The sequence below is a fragment of the Tiliqua scincoides genome, chromosome 3, assembly GCF_035046505.1.
Source record: "Tiliqua scincoides isolate rTilSci1 chromosome 3, rTilSci1.hap2, whole genome shotgun sequence".
NCBI lineage: Eukaryota > Metazoa > Chordata > Lepidosauria > Squamata > Scincidae > Tiliqua > Tiliqua scincoides.
In genome coordinates, this window is record NC_089823.1 from 113,978,353 (window position 1) to 114,000,403 (window position 22,051).

Genomic DNA, 22,051 nt, shown 5'->3' on the forward strand with positions numbered 1-22,051 from the left:
GTAACAATAGTATGTAAGGTGAGGGTGGGAGAAGAAGACAAACTTTATATGAAACTTAAAACGTGAAATTTACTGGGAAGAACATTTCTCATAATTCTATGCAACATGTAGGGGTTCTTGCACAGATGCACTCATACATTCCTCAGTGAATGTGTAGAAAAGTTTCCTGTGCAGAAAAGGCAGAAAGCATAAACACCACTTGCGTATGTAGTCGGTGAAGGCAAGGAATGCTCCATTTCTCAGGACTCTTTATCACAAAGCTTCCAAGGAACCACAGAACCTTGCAAAATAAGCTTTGCTTCACAGAATGCACAACAAACTTTCCACCAAAATTTATTAAGATACTATTGTAACTCTGTAATTTAAGCTACCTGGCAATCTAAGCATTCAATAGTCTCGATTTAAAATTAAGAGAAATATGATCCAAAGATTCTAAGCCAAGTTACTGGTTGCAAAAATTATATACTTTTTTGAAACATAGATTGAGTTGATTTTTAATTTTTTAAAATACAGTACAAAGTACAAACACAGTGATGGCTTTATCTAGAAAATATGTCACAAGAATAAATTGTATCAGAGTTCAATGACTTCTATCTAAAAGCTTTGTCACTCCTAAGGAAAAACAAAACACCCAGGACATCCATTTAAGTGCAGCATAGCAACTTTATTTACAAATACAAAATAAGGCAATAGAAAGAAAAAAACTTCAGTCTTATTAACAGGTTTGGGGCACAAATACAGGTGCATTTTTCAAACATGAAAAGAAGATACCTTATAGTTTCCCAGATTGGATTTAAGCAAGCACAATGAAATACTGAATCCCAAGCAAAAAGGCTGAAGTTTCTTCTTTTAAAAGGATATTACATATAGAAACTGAAATATAGATAGCAACCACCTTGTGCCTTTAAATGCAATTTCATAATATTCTGCAGAATTCTGTAGCACATACATCAAAAATAGAAATTGCAGTTACAAATCCACATTTATTATTTCAATAATGCTCATATGTGCAAAATGAACAAAACCGCCTCTTCATATATAATTGGAAAATTAAAGCTATATGATCCTCCATCGACATTTTGAAAATATTGCCAGTTATGTCTTTCTGCCCTTGCGTTGAATGAGGATGGTATTATACACTGTTAAACTTTGGAAGTGTTTTGTTTCTTTAATCCATAAGAGTTTTATTGTGATTACCTTCTCATAAATAGCTTAACATACGTTTAATAAAGAATACAATATTTTTTTCTACATAATCTAAACAGGCAAAACATATTTGTTAAGAAAACCACACACTCATACACACAATCACACACACAATATGCATCTACAGGTCTACAGCAGCAGTTTCCTCCTCTATCTGTAGCAGTGTTTTCATATTTCGGCTTGTATCACATAATGGTTGGCTGTCCAGCTGTTAAGGGGGGAAGAAAAGAGAAATATTTTAATGATTATTTTGAGGGGGTGAAAAGAAGGTAAGGTCTGGATTCAGAGTAAGTAATTACAAAAAATTGTGCTGTATCCTATTTATGTATGCTAATTTCCAAGGTTTTTTAAGAATTAAAAATGAGGCTGAATTAAAAAATTCATCCTCATCATGGGCTGATAAAATTCATTAAGTACAACAGTAGCTTTGCCTGCACTGTCTTTCTCAAATGCATTATTGATTTTACTTGGCCAGCAGAAGGAGCTCTTGCAACAGTAGTCTACTCCTGCACATGAAAACAGTCCAACCGAAGACAAGACAGGCTTGGAATGAAAGAGTTTATCGTCAAAACAACAAACTGGCAGCTGCCTGGGATTCCACAAAGACAGAAGGCCAATATAAAAAGGCTACCCTAGGAGGGTCTCAAAGTTCTGAGCGGGGGGAAAAAAGCACTTGCCAAGTCAGCCTAAAATTGCTTTGTAATCCAAATATAAAATTTATACTGTACTTCTCAGGATGCTCACCCACATTACAAAATCTCTCTCACACATTAACAAATGATAGAAGAAGGCAATCTGTGTTTATTCAAAGCAAACCTTGCTGCATTATTAGAAAACTGAAAACAGTATCATTTATTGGAAAGCTTCATCATCCCCAGTAAGTAAATCACCATTGAAGTGACTCTCTCAAATTAAATATTAATTCATGAATCTGCAAGTCAGATGTAATTGAGAACAGAGGGTAGAATCTTCACTATTGTACAGAACAAATGAGTCATTTCCCTAAAATACATTCAAAGGACAATCCACCGACAAATGCTTATTGCACAGCTATACAATACGGTACTGGTTCTCAAACTTGTGTTGGGGCACTTTGGGAAGCTGTGGTGAACTCACAGGGGTGTCGCAGGATGCCCCACAGCCTCTTCTTCCTAGCGCAGCCAACTTGGCTGGGCCGACATTGCGCTATTCTTGCAAGGTCTTAGAGGTGCAGCCTGGCACTACTGCAACAGGGTGCCGTGACCACAATAAGTTTGGGAACTGCTGCAATATGGTATACACTGAAAACTGAATACCACCGTTCCTTAGATTTCCATGTGGATAAGTGGCTTGGTTCTGAACTTGTTAGCACTGGGTTAAGCAAATGCACAGGAGAAGAACCTAGCAAAACAAATTTCTAAAAGGCAAGTTCATGGCCCACACAGCTCAGAGGAATGCCAAGATCAAACTTTCCTGCACTGAGCCAAGAAAATTGTATAAACTGTTACTTATCAACTAATGCACAATAAAAGCAGTAGATAATAAAATGTACAGAAGACCACAGATGGCACCATTACCTCAACTTTATGAACCATGAAAATAACCCATGAAAATAAGAAAAAACTTTCATCTTGCACTGAATTTCTTAAAACGGGCAGTTCTGCAAACCTTTCTATGGTAGCTGGTTTCAAATCTGTGGAACCAGGTCATACCACTGAACTCATCTCATTTCATATTATCTATTGGGACTGACAGCAGTATTTCAACAACTCAGGCAGCACCTTTTCTCTCCCTGCTGTTAAACATGGGACTACATTAAAATAAATGATGTGCTCTCCCACAGAGCAACACTGCATCTGTGACTCCAAGGTGGCAGATTAGCCCAAACTACAGAAAACAGCAACATAGGAGCATCACTGCATGTATGTATCCATACACAAGTATGCAATATCAACCAAGCAATATGTCTGTCATACTAAACTGCACAAGCCTCAGTCAGTTAACTGTAGCGTCTGAAAAGCTAACAGTTTCAACTGTTAGTACCCAAATTTGAAAGAATTCCCAATAAGCATTAACCTATTTTTGCCTGGTCCACAGACGTTGTGTGTTGTGTATATGCAACATTGGTTTTGCAAATCTGATATGAGAATATAAAACAAGGAACCTAGATAGACTCACTGATCTTCAACATATATACAAGTCACTTTCCTTGATTTCAAGAAATTTAGTATGCTTATATCCCACTGAAAATTAATTTTCATAATCTTTACTAGTTAAGACTATTAAAAGGAAGTAATACATAAATAAAATTGGTAATTTTTGCCATAAGAACAACAATATCACACATCATATACAACCATTCAGAAATGAAAGGTTTTTATTTCTATTTTTCTAATTCTTGGCAGTAACCATTTTAGCAAGGAGGAGTACTTCTACTCTACCCCAGTTCACATCTATCAAAGAATGGAACAGATCATTTCCTTCAGTGTTTTATTTTTAAAGGAGTTCTATGGCTCAGTACACTTTCTGTAACTTTCCCATATCCAAAGTGTCGGCCTTACAATTCTGAGGAAGAAAATCCTTCATAAAGCAATTGAATCATACATACATCACCACCATATTGCATGCCTATATGAAACTGGCACTTTTAAAAGCATTTGACACAAATAGGATGATAACTTGTAGCTTTAACTAAAGATTAAACACCAGTGTATTTATCCTGTAAAGAACATCTTACTTTTAAATCTGAGATAACAATCGTTGCAGAACAGTTCATTGTTTCGGATACGAACTTCGGTTCCAGCCTGAGAGCCCCCAAGGTCACACTTGCAAGCAACGCACTGCAGAAGAACCAATGATTAGCAAGTAGGTGATTGGCAAGGATCATCTAAAGGTGAAATCTGAATCATCTGCCCACTGAGCAAGTTGTTAGTGTGTTAATATATGGCTAGCCAAGAAATATTTTAATGCGATAACACACAATCGAAAGAGTTGCAACATCTAAAAACAGGAAAATTAATGGTCTTGAGGTTAGATAACCAAGTCTTTACTCTCTCTGAAACAAAATTGATTAAATGGCACAAGAGTTAAAAGTAGCAATAGTTTTGGCACAAATTTTGATAGTGCTGTAAGAGATCTGCATGCAACTTATATACTTTCATTGCTGTCAGCCTTACCTAGCTTCCTTTGTTGTCATGTTTTATCAAGTCAATAAATTGTTGGCACCGCAGTTTAAAGTATTAAAACCGTAAGTATTGCTAGTCAGAAAAACACACTAACAGTTTTTCAGAAAGACTTTTTCCACTGCCATTAAAAAAACAAAACTCAAAGTGTCCTGTTAAAATCATAGAACCAAACTGTTCAGTAAACTCTCAGAAATCTCAGTTTCTCCAGAGAAACTGCTGCCCTCGAATAAACAAGAGTATGCCTATTTTAGCAATGGTTGTTTTAAAGTACGCATTTTCTACTTTCCAAAACTTTGAATCTGGAGTATACTCAGGACTATTTTATTTTATTGTTTTGAAAATATTCCTTTAAATAGTCATATTTTTAATAACACTATATCCAGTCAGAAAGCATCTAACCCATGTCACTAAAAGCAATATATTTAAAAAAGGTAGAATCATTACTGAAGTCAAAGCAGCCACATAATTTTCTAGTTAAACCATAATCAAATCAGTATAATTCCATGTTCTTACTAGAATAAATTGTCTTTGATTTTATGAAGTCAATATAATTGTACTAATTTTGTAAAATGAACTCAATTTTATGAATTGAGTGAGCAGACTTTAAAGTTTCGCCAGAATGAGTCTCTTGACTGGCACCCCTGAAAAGTCCTGTCCCTTGTAGAGCCAGTCTTAGGCAACACTGGCACTTTAAGCAAGGTCCTACTTTGCTCTTAAGTAGATATGGATGGAGGCCCAAGATAGAGGGAGAAGAGAACATGTTATTTTCACTTACTTAGCTATTCTGATTGTTGATGTATCTATTTTAAGTGATGGAGGATATGCCCTTGTATGTAGAATGGTGATTTTAACATGAGAACACTAAGAGCTTGGGAGTGTACTCAAGAGTTATTAATGCATAATTTATTGATTTCAATATCTCACTAAATGAAAAGATGGAATTGTTATACCAACTGCTGCCCAGAGCACATGGCTGGATTTGCAGAGGCCATAATTAGCTGTCTAGGTTGCCATGCAAGTTGCAATTTAAAGCTTCTGCACCTCCCTGGCGTCTCGCCCAGCTCTCACCTTAAAACAATGTAAATGGTAAGAAAGACCAAGAGATTCGATGATCATGGCTGCTCCTTTGCCCAGAACGTTTCTACAGTATGAGCATACTCGTTTTCCACTGATTGACCTAGATACAGAACAAGAATGTAGCTGAGAGGCAGATTTAAAGAAAACTAGGAAAAGATCATTGAGAAGAAAGCAATACAGCAGAAGTAATGAACCAGAATCCAGTACGATTAGGAGTCTGAAAGTTACTGTCTTGGAATGAAAATTTATCAATTGGAAAAAAGTTACGGTTTCAAGGATTAAATGAATACTTCCAAATAATTCCTGTGCAAAACAGCATTAATGTAAATCCTTAACAGTACAAAACATGACTAAAATTAGAAAGTAGCAACATATGGCTTAGGTTTCCATCTCATTTCTTATCTATGGGAAATGATAACAAGTGCGTTTCAGAAAGCAGTCCTGTCCAAGTCCCAACATCTGTAGCTTTTCAAACAACATGATGCTAGGCTGAGATGTACAACAGAAACCCCTCTGAAGTCATGCCATATGGAACTTCTGTGGAAAACACTTCAGCCTGGTTCAGACATTGTGGTGCTCATTGCCAATGGCTTGATAATAGTGACAGATTGACAACTGGGAAACACACATCCCTCTCTAAAGAACTTAATAGTCCTTTATTAGTACTTAACAGCGTCAACTGTCCTTTATGTGCAACTTTTCCAGATGGAGGACACAACGAAAAAAAATGCTAATAATAAACTTTGATTGTTTTTAACCAACCATAAATACTAGGAATACAGTATACAAAAAAGCCATCACATGTTTTTAACAAAATGATTTTTGAGATCGAGTTTAAAAAAAAACATTTTGCAGGCAACTCCGTTTTGTGAAAGGCTAAAACTCTGAGCCACATAGCCTTAAGACTATTCTGAAAATGGAAATTAATTTTGCAGAACTGTAGCTCAATTCCATTTCAAAGTAGAGTCTAAGACACAAATTAACTTATTTTAAAATAGTCAAAAAGCAAAGGAGAAGAGCAGATAAAATATTTTGAGTTGTCTTCCACAAACTAGTAAGTAGTACAATAAAGGGGGAAAAAACACTCTGTGGTATTGTGTGGCATTCACAGATTTCCACTGTTTACAACCTTTAAAAAAAAGCAAACAGGTTATCAGTAGATACACATACCTGCTCCGTTGTTGGGTTCCAGACTGGGAAGGGGAGGTTGGTGACTGAGCACGGGGAGCAGAAGATGGTACAGATGGCTGAAGGTGAGGCAAGGATGACGTTTTCATAGAACTGGCTGAAGGTAAGCTGGAAGAGGGAGTGCGCATGTAGGCACGATTTGAAGTAGACACCACTGGAGGTGCATGGTGACTATAATCTTGACTAGATAGAGACATGGAAGATGTAGACTGATTCATCCAGGAATGGTGTTTCCAAGAATTAGTTCTTGAAGAATCAAGATTATCTAGACTCTCACCTCTGGAAGAAAAAAAGAGAACAAATCGATACAACTTGTGCTTGCTCTGTAAAAGTAGTTAGTCTGCTTTGACAAGGCTAATAAAGTCAAACAGTGATACATGGAACAAATAATTTTCATTATAACACACATGTTTTAGAAAAAAACAGCATCTTCACATCAAGGTGATCAACTAATTCTGCACATTTTAGAGAGATTTGGGCCTGAGTTCCTTTAATATTTCTGTTCAAAGAAAATCCAGGAAGACATCCTATTGGATGCACCCAAGTCCTTATGAACATTTAAAATAGCTCCAGTTCAAAGAAAATTAGTTATACGGGTTGAGCCTATTTACCTGTGGATTTTATATTTGCAAATTTGGCCCAAACAAAGCCTCCAGAGGTCTGTACAGGTCACACACTGTCTTAATGAACCTCAGAAAGGCCTCCAGAGGTCTAGAAGGGCACTTCCAGTTTTTGGCCAAAAACCAAAGTGCCCTTCTATGACCTCAAGAGGCCATTCTGAGGCCTGTAAAGGCCATGTACAGCCTCTACAGGCCTCAGAATGGCTCTGGAAGTGCCCAGAGTACAGCTCTGGTCACCTTTGGAGTTCCAAAAATTGAGGATTTTGTTATCCGCAGGTTTCAGTATCTGTGGGCACCAGGGACCCCATGGATAAACAGGTTCCACATGCATTACAAAGTCTGCATTCCATACCTTTCAAAGGGATCTTAAATGCAACAAACTTTCTATGAATCAAGACTATGCAGCTAACACAATAAAAATACTTACATTTATCATAGAGGACTATCACACTGTACAGTCTTACAATTTATTTTACTACTTAGGGCATATCTGCACAGAACAGTGAGATGTTTGGATGAGATTTCTATTAAGTGGCATATACATAAAGTTATTACTTTTGTTTGTGCATGGGAAGACACCATATTTCTATTGTCAGGCTGAAAGAATGAATCAGTAGTTGTGATGAAAAACTAACATATATGGGCTTGTCAGTGGTTTCCTGTTCCTACAGACAAAATGAACAGTTCAAAAATGTATTTTTGTCTCATCATAAATGATTTCCTGATTCTTAGAAACTTACCCTGACAAGAAACTAGACCTTATGAAAGGTCTTCAGCTGTAAAGCTCTCTTTGGACAATACTTATCCACTTCTACATATAGTAAAACTTGAAGGAGGAATTAGGCTCACACACACCCTCTCTTTCCCCTCTCCTGCCTGTTTAAGGAAAATCTGAATGAATTTGAATGTCGCTGTCCTAATTGAATTACATTCTACTCAAGACAAGGTGTGTGGAGAAGTCCAAGATTTGTTTTCATGGGGGCCAGGAACATGCTTGACCCTGTTCATAAAACCCAGTTTGTCATGAATTTCTCTCTAAAGTAAACGAAATTTTTTTTTACCTGGGGGGGGGGGTTAAAGTTCTTATGTGACACGATTTTGTTTGACATCTGCAAAAAGCATGTCTCTAGGCAACGTATTTCAGCTGACATCATAAGACATCAAGGACTTTTTTAAAATAGCAGAATTAAGCATCTCAGTGAGTTTAATCAATGTTGGATCCACCATCAATAAAACAGAGCATTCATTCCATTACTGAGTACGCAACAAGACACATTTCAGTTTCTAAAATTCAACAAGTGACCAAACACTACTGCTAAATAGCACACAGAGAAAAGTTTGCCTTCCGTACACATATTTACAGGGTCCAGGGAACTACGAGACTAGCTCGTACATGACTAGCTCCCCAAGCCCACGACAGCTTTGGAATTGCTTTTTGAACAGCAGATCCCCAAAGTGCATGGCAAGCCACTTGTGAATGAGTTTCAAAACTCAGGCTACGATACAGCATGTGGGCTTGCTGCTACAGAAAACAAAAGACGGTGCTCCAAATAAACAAAAATACCTTGAATATACAAAAATACCTCTTTTGATCCCAACAAGGTATCAGCATCACTCCTGTAAAGTCAAAGAATCAATACATAAAAGATGACAAAGGATGGGAAGCACATTCACCCACAATCTGTTTTGGCGATGCATAAGATTAAAAGATTCCTTCACGAGAGTATTAATTACTGATAATGCCAACATCTCATTACATATGGGGAAATAATTTTTTTTTCCTGAAATGAAACAGAAGATTTGTTTGCTGTATTTTGCACCTCAGAAAACCTGCAATTCCTTTCACTAGCTTTGTGATGAGAGGCCTGCAAGGGTTTTGAGAACATTTCAAAGCTAAAAAAGCAATGTCCCCGCATCTGTATTACCTCCTCATTTTACTGCCTGGTAGACTAACAGGCTCTTTATGCATACTGGAACTGCGCTGCCTAATCCAGCTGTTGTCTGTGTGTAGAGGTGTCTTCTTTCTCATTTCCTGAAGGATTTGCTGCCTTTCCAGCTCAGCTGGTGATACACCATGCTCTTTCTGAGTCTTTTTCTGTGAGTCACCAGTACTCCAGGACTGCTCTGCAAGTTTGTTCTTCATACCTAATTTGAAAAACATACACACTGACATTTTCAAAAAGCACAGTCTGAACAACTGAAAGGGACAGAAAATGGAAAAAAGCAAACTGAACATGTCTCACAATATATGCTACTGTATAAGCATCATAGTATTAGTCATGAATCATGACAATGTGCTGATAGAAAGGTGAACAAATTATGTCTATTCTTGCAAATGCAAATATCTCCCACTGTGAAGGAGGATGTTGGTACTAAATTAGGTATGACTCAAATAATCAAAATACTCACGCAAATGAAGGCATCTAAAGTTCAGTGATGCATGATATAGCCTAAAACTTTCCCGACAGGCAACTCACCTTCAGTGTAGAGCTCAGCAACCCAGAAGTGTTGGCGGTGACATGATGACGCCATCACATCACTGCCAACACTTCTGGATATTTTTTTAAACACTTTTAAATGCAAAAAGCCACCCACAAGCATGTTTTCAGCAAGAACATGAAGCAACTCTGTCTGGAGCAGGCTAAAGACTACCAAGCAGAACACTGAGGCTCTGCTGATGAGTCACATCGCCTTCTCACTGATGAAAACATGCTCTTCAGCAAGAGCATGCTGCAGAGGTAGGCTTTTAGCATAAAAATACAAAAGCTAAGCAACCCGGAAGTGCTCTAGTCATGACGCACAAGAAACTGGGTTGCGACACCGTTTGCAAAACTCTGGCCTAGAATACTATCCAGATCAGAGTTATCTACATGTAGCTATAGAACAGATTTCACCCTGGAGCCAGTGTCTTGAAATAAATCCACTCTTATTGGATGACTAGGGAATGTTTGACAAAATGCTGCAGTATATCACATTATTTCTGGAACAGAACTGACAAACTTTAGCCATGCTTGTTGTTCTAAACACACACACATGCATGCACAAACCCAGAACATAAGCACTGAAAACACTCACCATTCTTATTGGCATGGTGATCATCTAGATCAGGCGTTGATCTGGATTTGCTTCTACAAATAATTGAGAAGTTACACCTTACACAGATACTGTACAGGACTTAAAGTAACAATACAACAGCCAATAATAAGCATTCGTGCAGCGCTTCTTGAGTGTGCAAAGTGCTTGACATTTATCATTTAGATATGATTACATTAACAACCATTATCTAGGGAAATGTAGCTGCAATATGGACAAGTTGAAACACCTACTGATAAAGGTGGTGCAGAAAGAATTCTAAATTACAACAATTTTAAACACTGACTTTCGATATGATGTTATATCTAAAGTACTTCCACAAATACAATTAGCATATGCAGGAGGGGCAGGAGGTCTGGTCTAGAGGGTAGAGCCTCCATTAGCCCAAAGATAATATCTGAAGGTCTCCAGTTTGAGGCCACTGGCAGCTTAGTGAATGGTGAGACCTTGAAGCAGCTGACAAGCTGAGCTGAGTTATTCCACCTGCTCTTTGCTGGGAGCGAAGAAGCATCTTGGCTGCCCTTCAAGTGAGAGGTGAAGGAGCTGCTTGTCAGCCAGTGTGGGAGGCAACTGGGGGCCAGAAGTGATACCAGGCCGTGAAAGATCCATCTGAAATGTTGTGCGGTTCTTGAAAGACAGAACCTTTCTGTGATTGTAAAAATCCCCTTGGGGGGTTTAGAGATAGTCTGCCTATGTGAACCGCCTTGAACAAAGTCAGAGGAGTAATCCAATGACCAGAAAGGTGGTATATAAATACCAGTGTTATTATTATTATATGCACTTTTCTACTCTAACAACCCAAATGAGACTTGGGGCACTTTAACAAATGATGCCATGAGTTTAACTTAAGTAGACCCAAATAATGAGACTTGGGGCACTTAAGTAGTGAAACATACATTGTTTGCAAATGCCATAAAATTTGGGTGAAAGCACAAATTTGTTACTTTATATTGGAATTCTTAGACAATACAGCTGCAATGGTACTGCCCCTCTCATTCTTCTATTAACAGCCTTTATTATAGGAACATCCTATATAGCAAAATGACAGAAAGGTCATAGGAGGGAATATAGAATAGCTATGGTAGTCAACTGTACCAAACAGAAGAAAGTAGTTCTGTCTCACTTAAATGCATGTTGGCTTTAAGATGCTAGAAAGTTTTTTATTGGTTTAACCACTGACACCTAACACTGGCTGAGGAGTACCAAGACTGCAACACACATTGAGACATATGGATATGAATAAAGAAGAATTGAAGGAATGTGTGAAACTTTATAGCAGTGATTTTCAACCTTTTTCATCTCAGGGCACACTGGCAAGGCACTAAAATTGTCAAGGCACACCATCAGGTTTTTGACAACTGACAAGGTACACCATGCTGCCAGTGGGGGGCTCACATTCCCATTGGCCCTACTAGTAAATGACCTTCCCCCAAATTCCTGTGGCACACCTGTGGACCACTCGCAGCACACCAATGTGCCATGGCACAGTGGCTGAAAGCAGCTGCTCTATAGTGTCATTTTCCAATAGGAAAAGACCATGAACAACTCATGCTCACCTTCATATCTCAAACTAGCATAATTAAGTTTTGCTCTTGGTAAACTAAGGTGAATAGCACTTTTACCTGTCAGTATTGAAGTAGCCCAATTGTTCATCAGAGTTTCTTAGTGCTTCATAACGTCTAGAGTAAGCATACACATATTAGAATGAATAGGCTATACAAAAAATCAAGATATATTTGGCTGACGCTACAGGAAGATGCAGTAACATGAACAATAGTTCCCTACTTTTCAAACAAGAAATTCTTGCAGGCCCAGATTTGCATCCTAGAGACAGGAAACTTTAAGAGAAGGGAATGACAGATTAGGAAGTCAGACCTGTTCTTTGCTATATAATTTACAACAGCAGCATAACTATTAACAAAGACTCTTAGTGCCAAGTTGCAGCATTGGCAGTTTATATAATAGACTGGCACCAGTGCCATTCTGTAAGTTAAAAGCCCAGGTACGTACGCACTGTAGTACATTTCTGAGTTTGGACAAACAGTGGGAAGGGACTCGTAGATTCCTGATGAATCAGGACTGAAAAACACACCTGTGTCACTATCCACATTATAAGATGCACAATTTTACAGACAGGATTAACAACATTTGTGGGGGAGCGTGAACATGCAATATGTAATTTCAAAATGCTTTCCCCCTCCCACCCGTTGTCATTGCTTCCCACATAAGGAAAACAAGGCAGCTGGGAACATTTCTCTTTTGACAAGGGAACTTCAGACCGTTTTAGGCATTACTCATTCTATGTTCAGACTGTGGAAAAACTCCTTGTGACAGTACCAATACATGCAAGAGTTATAAGACCTTTAGAGCAAACGCAGCCCCCAACAGATATACTGTCCATGTGACTGCTGCACTGGTTTTTGTGGCATTCCATTGGTGGGCAGCCACTACGTGCTAAGATGAAAAACTGTTACAATACTTTATTGTGGTATCCAGGTTAGAATAGATTCTCTTAGCCATTCTGGTTACCTATCAAGGTAGTATACATCTAATGCAGATTAACTACAAATCACATCATTAGTGTTTGACAACAAGTTGACTTAGGAATGCAGATGTACATGTGATGGCAAATATTTAACCCAGATTCAATGCCATATTTTGCTTTAGTAGTTGTAAAAGCTTTCAGATCAGGTTTCTGCCAGCAACATACCTGGTGGTGGTGCAGCTGTAGCCTGTGAGCACCAAGTTTAACTAAATACAGAGTACAAAGTGTAACTGAAATACTGCTCTGGAAATCACTCATAGTAGTGCATCATAGAAAGGAGATGACCTCAAGTCTCTTACAATGGAATAATGAAGCAATGATGATGCTGTATTTCAGAATCATCTATACCCCCCGTGAAAAAAATATTTCAGTGCAAGAGTGGAAAATGCTTCAAATTGTGCTATGACTCAGTGGAGGGTGGGGTGTCCAAGCCTAAATGTTTATTTATCTGATTTTTTTTGTAACTCCTACCCTATGAAGTGTAGTTAGAATTTAACCCAGTTTCTAATTGGATCTTTTTGAGGATTAGTGACCCACTATGCAATTTCTAATCCTCCCAACAACACTCTTTAACAAGGCAAGGGAAAGCAGAGAAAACTTATATTAGGGCTTGGGTGCTGCTGTAAGTGTGCAGCAACATCCAGAGATACTGGGAACCATGAGGAAATACAATGTTTAGGACCTAGCAGAGGTCTAACACAAGCATTTCTCGCACACTCCTCAGTTCAGTAACTTTAGAGAAAGCTCACAGCAAGCACCACATTAGCAGTTCCAGATCTAATTCAGAAAGTTGTTTTTTTTCTCCCAAGCATCTGGAAGATGTTTGCTAAAAATAATTCATATTTTCCTAACCATCTTCAGATAACCCTGGGAGGGAGTGGGGTTGCCCTCCCATCACAGCTATGCATATTTTGTTGCATGTGCTAATACAAGTGTATCCTGTAGGGACACTGCTTTGGAAAGATTCTCATTGCCTGTTGTGTTCTTCCAAGTTAGCAGAAACATGAATTAATAGAAGGAAGTTGAATCACAAACAGAGTTTACAACTGAACTGAAACTGAAGTTACTTCTTAGGAACCCTATTGGTATACTTACCAATATACTCTGGGAGAGTCTGAGAGCCACTAAGTTCTTGTGTGGGCAGGAGGGGGGAGGCAGCAGGGGCGGGGTAAGGCAGCGGCACGATCCCCAGGATAGCGCCGCTCAGGGGGGCTGCAGGGGCTTGGGTACATGTAACCAAGACCCTGCAGCCTCCCGGGGGTGCAGGAAGCCCGGCGCGACCTGCAGCAGGGCTCCCCGCAGCAGTGAAAGTAGATGCGGAGTGATCACGCTCCACTTCCGCTTTAGTGGAGGTGGGGCGCGATCACTCCGCATCTACTTTCACTGCTGCGGAGAGCCCTGCTGCAGGTCACGCTGGGCTCCCCGCACCCCTGGGAGGGGCTTGCGTACGTGTACCCAAGCCCCTGCAGCCCCCCTGAGCGGCGCGATCCTGGGGATCGTGGCGCTGCCTCCTCCCTGCCTCCAGGTTGCCCCCACCTCTTAAGGGGGCAGGGGCCAGGGCCCGTAGGCTGGGGCGTCGCGATGCCCCAGTTTGAAAAGCCCTGAATATACCAATATACTTACCAATGGTATACTTTATCCATTTCTTTTTGCATCATTACACACTTATGCTATTAAATATACAGTTCCCAGATTCATAGCAAATTATGTATTTACAGTATAATGCCGACCTTTGATACTGGGGCCTCTGCACTGGAACATCCTTGACTTGTTCCACCTGCATTTTCTCCTCTATTTTTTCTTGGTACCTTGGCGCCTCTGCATAGTATTTTGTTTCCTGTACATTACATTCCTTCTCACGCTCCAGTTCTTGGAGCTTCTTCTCTTGTTCAGCCTGCAAGGCTGCTGCTTCTTGAAGCCTCTGTTCCTCTTCAAAACGTTTCCTTTCATTTTCCTTATTCTCCCATTCTCTTTCCTCTTCCCATCGTCTAGCATCAGAGTAGTCCATCTTGTGGTCTCCATTTGTCCCCCAACTGAAAGCAGGGGGCTCTTGTGCAGTTATAGACTCAGAAACTGATTTCAGTATAGTCTGTTCCTAGAAGAAGAATGAAAATATTATAGAGCTGAGAGTAGGGGATATTTAAGAGTTTGAGAAAATGCTCTGGCAGGAGCTAAGCGAACTATTCCGCTATATTCAGGAAGACCTGAGGGATGAACTTTAATTTTCATCTACAGGAGGTGACTTTGGGCAGTTCCACACATGCATGTTCATCACTTAAAGACTGAGGGCGCAATCCTATCCTGCGCTGGAACAGGCAAGCCAGGAGGCTTGTGCTGTATCCAGCCCAGGATACTGGCCATAAGCAGCTCAGCCAGAGGTAAGGAGAAACATTTCCCCTTACCTCTGGGTAAGGGCTGCTGGCCCCACTGGGTCTCCTTGGACTTGAGCCACCTCTGGAGGTAGCACAGGTCAGAGGAGAGCGGAGCTGCTTGAAGTTACTCTGTTCTCCCCAAAAATGGGGGCTGGGATCTGGCATAACTGCCAGATTCCAGCCCCACCCTCTCCCTGCCTGCCCACCCCTGGGGCCGCCCACCAGCTGCCCTCCTCCCCCCCAGGTACTCCTCCCTCCCTCCTCCTCCCCCACGTCCTTGTGTCAGCTGATCTACCCCTGACCTCCGCAGGCCGGCGCTTCTTGGAGTTTGCTTGGAGCACCAGCCTGGCTTCCTCCCTAGGAGACGCAAACGTGCCTCCTAGGGCCAGCCCAAGGGACTTGAGCCAGCTATCTACCAGTTAGGATTGTGCCCTGAATCACTAAGTATTAGCCTGCATCTATCTATGATGGCCCATTCACATTGGTCACAGACAGAACTTTCATATAAATCCAAACACTGCTTTTCAGTGGAGTCCATTCACAGATTCATCAAGTGTGAGAAATCAAGAGATGTGGATGCATGCGTGAACCAAGTCCTTCTTACCAGACAAGTATTTAAATTGACAGGAATTATTTTTTGTCAGGTTTGTTACTTGTTTAGATGTTGTCTAATACTCTAACTTTAGTATTATTTACTGGCTTTAGCACCAGTTCCTTCTCTTGCTCTATTGCCATGCTATATAACTTGGTACTGCATACTATCTCCCAATGCAAATGCTTACTAAACCTTTGAGTTTGTTGCATAGCGTGTTACTTCGATATGGAAGTCTAGTCCTTACATTTACGAAACTAGAAACAATTGAATGCCATACCTATAATGGCACAGGCACGAACAGTTGCATATTAGATACAGATAGATCTATTTCACTGTGTAGAGCAATAGTCACAGGAAGGTAGTAATAGCCTAAAGTGGCAAAAGAACTTGGCCTATATGCAACAGATCGCTTGAGTTCTACATTTTAAACTGAGCTGGTACACAAGTGGCCTTTAAATAAAACTGAAGTCACATATGGACCAAAAGAACTGCCTGCTTCCTGTTTACATTCATTTAGTCTTTTTTAGCATTCAGGCTGCCTGCCTGTTGTCTTCCTATAAGCCTGCTAGCTTATAGCATTTAGTAAAAGGAAGACACATACTTGCTTGGCATCAAGGTAAGGATCTTAAACTTAGGTAATGGATGCAGCGGGTGTGGAGACCCGCCTATAACCAGATCCATGGATAAAGGGAGATAATTTCTTGGCTGACCTGGCAGGGAGTGAAAGCAAACTAGTTTTGCCCCATGAATGAACGAAAGCAAAAGGTGAAACCATAAAATGTTTAGGGACCACCTCATTTAAGTATTTGGAGTTCTCCTTTTCAGCCTCGTGCTGAGCTTTCAGCCATTCTTCCTTCAGCTTCTCTTGTTCCCGCTGGTATTTCTCCTAATGTAAGAGGGAGGAAAAATGGAAAAAGTATATTTCATGACACAATTAGCCAGGCTTTTTGTTACCTTATAATAAAAATATTAACTACATACAGATGTATCTAATATAGTGGGGGGGGAAGACCAAACTATGGCGGTGAAGCCATAGGGGCATTGTACTCATGGATTTCTGTAATGTGCAAACAAATGTGAGCAAAGGAATCAATACCACATCAGTTCTTATATGGTACTGCTAAGCAATTTATTATATTCGTGTGTGTGTGTATTTTTAACTGAATCAGGTTCAATCACTGAGGAACCAGGGTTCAGGTATGGATTAGGTCCCAAGTATGGTATATCTATATTATAGAGCATCATTTCACACTTTAAAACTATGATAATAACTATAAACAGTTTTTTGGGCTGGGTGCCATGGTCTAGCTTTTTTACCTAATGAGCCTAAACCAGTCCTGAAGGGGAGGGGCTAACTATCACCACACTAAAACTAAGTTAAAAACTGAAAGCTAAAAACAACTAAAACTCAGCCTAAAAAGCTCAACCTTAGGCTCAAATGAAAAAAAAAAACCAACCTAAAAAGCTCAACTGAAAACTAAAAACAACTCAAACTCCACCTTAGGTGGAGTTTTAGTTATTTTTAATTTTCAGTTTTTAACTTAATTTTAGTGCGGCGATAGCTAGCCCCCCCCCCCTTTTCAGGATTGGTTTAGACTCATTAGGTAAAAAGGCTAGACCACAGCACCCAACCTGAAAAACTGTTTATAGTTCAATATGGATTCCAGACGTGAAAGCCTTAGTATGTTTACTATGATAATAAGACTGAGACACTTCTTCAGTCCTCTCCCTTCCATTCAAGTTTTATTTTCTCTTCCCCATAAGATAGGAAATCATTTACTTCTAATAAGATACAGTAATGGCTGGCCTTAACTATTGGTCATGGACTAAGAACAAGTCATTCCCCTCCCCCCCCCCAAGGAATTCTAGAATTCCAAATTTTTCATCTCTGTTTCAGGTATCCACTTCTTTGGATATTCTCCATACAAATAAAATTGCCAGTAATAAAGTTGACAGATGTTAAATCTCCTTGACAGCCTTGGGCTGAAAACAAGGTCAAAGACATGCACTTTACCCTGAAAGCTTTCACTTCTGTACATATAACCAGAAATTCTGAGTACACCTGCAGAGATTGAAGCCCAGAGTGGTTGTGAGCCACACCTTGATAATTTGTTTCATGGTGGGTGTTTCTATCTTTAAATGCTTGAAGGGCAAATTATGTACTCATTAGAGCTTGGCAACCCAACAGCCTTCCACTAAATTAGCCTTAAATAGTTATAAACAATGCCTGTTGACTCCATAAACAGGACTGCTAGACAGTTTGGTTTGAAGGCCTGGGAGACTACCAGCCTAGCAGGTCAATCCAGAGCCAAGCCTAGCAGTGAGGAGCTACGTACCTGAAGTAAACGTTCCTGTTCTTTTTGCCACTTCTCCTGCCTTTTTCTTTCTTCTTCTTGATCCCAGGCCCAGCGGCTAGGAGCACTTATGGGTGGAACTGAGAGCTGTACCAGCAGCAAAGATAAAACAAGATTATTTTTTAAAACTCTCAAATAGAGAATTTGTAGTGCTTTCATTACAATCTTAGACTGAAACTAGATACTAGTAGACATGGGTTCCCAATTCTGAATTCACCTCCATGTACAAAGTAGGGGCAGGAGAGGCTAGTTGTTGTGGAAAACAGAGAAGTGGGGGACAGTGCTTAACCCACTCCTGCATAACCTAATTTTCCACTAATTTTTCATCCAAGGTTTTATCTCAATGCAATGAAAATGGCCTTTTAAATTAAAGGAAAAAAAGTTGTTTAACAATAGCCTCATTAAAAAAAAAAATTGTCTGCTGGGAGAGGGCAACAGGCAGACAATTCATCAATCATTCTCTCACCAGGCACTTAGAAGAGCTTCACTCTGAGGCAAATGACCCCTCCTTTTCCCCCCCAGCATGTGATAGAATGCAAGTGATTATCACCTCCCCTTTGCATTCTTTCTCCATGCTTCGCTCCAGGTGAAGGTAGGGGTTGCTCCTCAAGGAGTCTGCAGAGAGAATTAGTTAATTGTCTTCCTGATGCATTACAAAGGTCAGAAAGGCTGTTTTTAAATCACTGAGGAAAGGGACATTGGCTATGGCTCCTTAGTTCTCCTCATGTTCTAGCCCCCCCCCCCATCAAAGGATACAACTCAACCAGATAAACATAAGAAACAAACATAAAATCAGCCTGTGGCCCCCTTCAAATGTGCTAGGGCTCCTCAGGGGGCCATATGGCTCCAGTTGAGAATGGCTGGTTTAGATCAGAAATAATAATAAAGATAAAATAAGTAATACTTACATCAGGCATTGGAGACTCTGATCCTCCTGGAGGATTTAATGTGGTGAGGCATAAATAATAAAAGAGAAGAGGAAAGAAACAATAGCACTTTGTTAGTGTAACCTGGACAATGCAGCTGAAGCTGTAACTAAAGTGCTGTGTTGCCCCATTCCCTTTAGCAGGTCAAGGCCTCACCAAGGGCCTTCAGATGAACAAAGGCCTATAAGAGACCTATGAAACAGAAGAGACTGTACAGGGTATTTTGCAGATTTACATTTACACCATGATTTCGCACTGTTGGTTAGTTGAGCACATCAGGTAGTTGCTATATGTGGAAAGCAGTAAGACAGTAACCTCCATGTGAAAGCAAGCCTCAAAGAAGTCTTTTTTCCCCAGCCCTAATTGAGGGATGCCAAAGGAGGATTTTATCAGGGATTCTGTACTCCAGTCTATTCTCTGTTTCAAAAGTTTGTGTGCCAATCTTCCGTATGAATATTTGGTAGGGTAGTTTATAAAAATTGTTAAACTGACAATTCAAACAGTAAGACATAACAAAACAGAGGGTAAAATGCAGAATCAGCCTCATGAATAGTGAGAAGGTCTGAGAAAATAAAGATGACTTCACTAGTGCCAAAAAGGCAAAGCAAGTGCAGGCCCAGCTTCCTTGGGGAGTGTATTCTACAAGTGGAGCACCACCCTCTCCACAGTTGCACCATACACTATATCTTAGGCGGTGGTTTCATGTAGCTATGCATTATTCTCCACAGGTTTCTTCTCATCTCAAACTTCTTAAACAGTAGTTGCACAGGAAAGCAAGGACAGAGAGGATGACATCTGCAAATTAGGTTTTTCTACTGTATGCAGGAAAGCAGCTGTGAATAATACCAAAGGGAACAAAGCTACAAAAGTATCTTTGAATAGGGAATTTCAGGATTGAATGAATTCAATCCAGTGAACTGGGAGCACAGCAGGAACCAGCAAGTCTCCTTGCTGGGTTGGGTTGGGGGTATTTTCTATTCTTAACCCAATTATATTGTGCTGCCTCCCATTAGCCTGATAGTATCAGGCAGCAGACAGAGGACCGGACCGAATCCAACACCTGCTTCTCCCCATCCCTACTGACAGTGTCCCTAGAAGACAATGTTAACATATTCACCTAACACAAGTAGTCTGCAGGAGTACAGCACACCTCAGGTGCTAAGTGCAAATTCCTTCACATCAATCAGCCTCTCTACCTATAGTACAGCAGATTCCCTCTTATTTCAAATGTATGAATGTGGCATAGAGTATACAAGTATATTGAGATGAGGTTTTACATGACTTAAAACAGTGTTTCCCAGCCTGGGGGGTTGTGACCCCCCCCCCCAGGACAACGGGAAATAACTAATGCTCCCTTAAGGGGCGTGGAGAAGGGCAGGAACATTGATAGCACTTTTGTGATCACACCACTGCCTATAAAAAGGGGGTTACCTTCACTTACCGCAGTTGCTGTGACCCTCCAAAGGGTGCAGTGGCCTGCACCAACCCATGGACCTCCCTGTGCTTGAAGACAGTTCTGAAATGAGATGGCGACCCACTTCCAGGTTTCGTCAAACTCAAAAGTTAGTTGTGATCTCATTTTGGAGCTAGTCTGAAGCACAGGGAGGCATGTAGAGGGGGCCGCAGCCCTCTCCTGAGGGCCACAATGACCCCTGGTAAATGCCAAAAACCCTTTTATCAAATCAGTGGCACTACAATAGCAAAAGTACCATTACCGATGAGTCCCCAAGCCCTCATCTGCAGGTACCCAGGAGTTTCCTTATCTCTGTGTAAAGTTTGGGAATCATGGTCTTAAAAACACTCAACTCAGCTTTACCAATATCATCAAGTTTTCCTTTTCTCTTTCAAAAGTCTGCTCAAGAAGACTGGATAGCCACAAATCTGCCATCATACATTCAAATAAGCAAGAGCTTCACTAGCTAGTTGGCAACCTTCATCTCTAAAGACTATGGTATCGCGCTCTGAAAGGTGGTTCTGGAACAGCGTCTAGTGTGGCTGAAAAGGCCGATTCGGGAGTAACAATCCCTTCCACACTGGGAGCAAGTGCAGTCTGTCCCTGGCCTGTCTCCCTGGCTATGGGCCTTCCTTCTTTGCCTCTTAGCCTCAGACTGTTGGCCAAGTGTCTCTTCAAACTGGGAAAGGCCATGCTGCACAGCCTGCCTCCAAGCGGGCCGCTCAGAGGCCAGGGTTTCCCACTTGTTGAGGTCCACTCCTAAGGCCTTCAGATCCCTCTTGCAGATGTCCTTGTATCGCAGCTGTGGTCTACCTGTAGGGCGCTTTCCTTGCACGAGTTCTGCATAGAGGAGATCCTTTGGGATCCTTTGGGAAGAGCTTCACTACAACGCAAACAATGCACCACTATAACCAATAAAACTTCAGTTTACCTAAGTGTAATATAGGGGGCCCCATATCCACTGATGTCATACCCACAGATTCACTTATCCACAAATTGCATCCAGTCACCCAGTGCGTCCCTCACATGCCCCTACCAGAGGCGAGGGGAGTGGAACTCTCTTCACCTCCGGAAGGGAGTTGGGCCCAGCAGAGGCCAAAGACGTCCACATCCTTGACCTCTGCAGGACCCAGACTGAGCTCAGTAGCTGAAATAACAGGATTTCCAGTTTCATGGAGAAAATGGAAGAGTCACAGAATCACGTTCTCAAGGTTTCTCTGTGAAACCAGAAGTCACGTTATTTCAGTTGCCAAGCTCAGTCTGAGCCTGACAGAGGCTGGGGATGGACGTCCTTGGCCTCTGCTGGACTCAGAAGCCATGGTCGGGGTGTGTGGCACCTGACCACAGGAATGGGAGTTTGCCCACATCTGTGGTTTCCGCGGGGGTTCTGGAACGGAACCCCAACAATTATGGGGGCACACCTGTACTACTGTACTACTGTACTGTACACCTGTACTA

At 40.8% G+C, this 22,051-nt stretch overlaps 1 protein-coding gene across 3 annotated transcripts in view; it reads right to left on the bottom strand.

The window, feature by feature from the left end:
- Positions 1 to 643: 643 nt before the first annotated feature.
- LMO7 (LIM domain 7) overlaps positions 644 to 22,051 on the bottom strand; it is a 95,928-nt gene continuing 74,520 nt past the window's right edge. For all 3 annotated transcript variants that reach the window (XM_066622472.1, XM_066622470.1, XM_066622471.1), the window contains 11 exons: positions 19,123 to 19,148; positions 18,197 to 18,301; positions 16,654 to 16,746; positions 14,624 to 14,988; positions 11,971 to 12,027; positions 10,331 to 10,383; positions 9,181 to 9,400; positions 6,618 to 6,914; positions 5,439 to 5,547; positions 3,923 to 4,025; positions 644 to 1,414 (listed from right to left, as the gene is read on the bottom strand). In XM_066622472.1, coding sequence (XP_066478569.1) covers positions 1,392 to 1,414; positions 3,923 to 4,025; positions 5,439 to 5,547; positions 6,618 to 6,914; positions 9,181 to 9,400; positions 10,331 to 10,383; positions 11,971 to 12,027; positions 14,624 to 14,988; positions 16,654 to 16,746; positions 18,197 to 18,301; positions 19,123 to 19,148 — 1,451 coding nt within the window. In that variant the 3' untranslated portion in view covers positions 644 to 1,391. The remainder of the gene's footprint in view (positions 1,415 to 3,922; positions 4,026 to 5,438; positions 5,548 to 6,617; positions 6,915 to 9,180; positions 9,401 to 10,330; positions 10,384 to 11,970; positions 12,028 to 14,623; positions 14,989 to 16,653; positions 16,747 to 18,196; positions 18,302 to 19,122; positions 19,149 to 22,051) is intronic.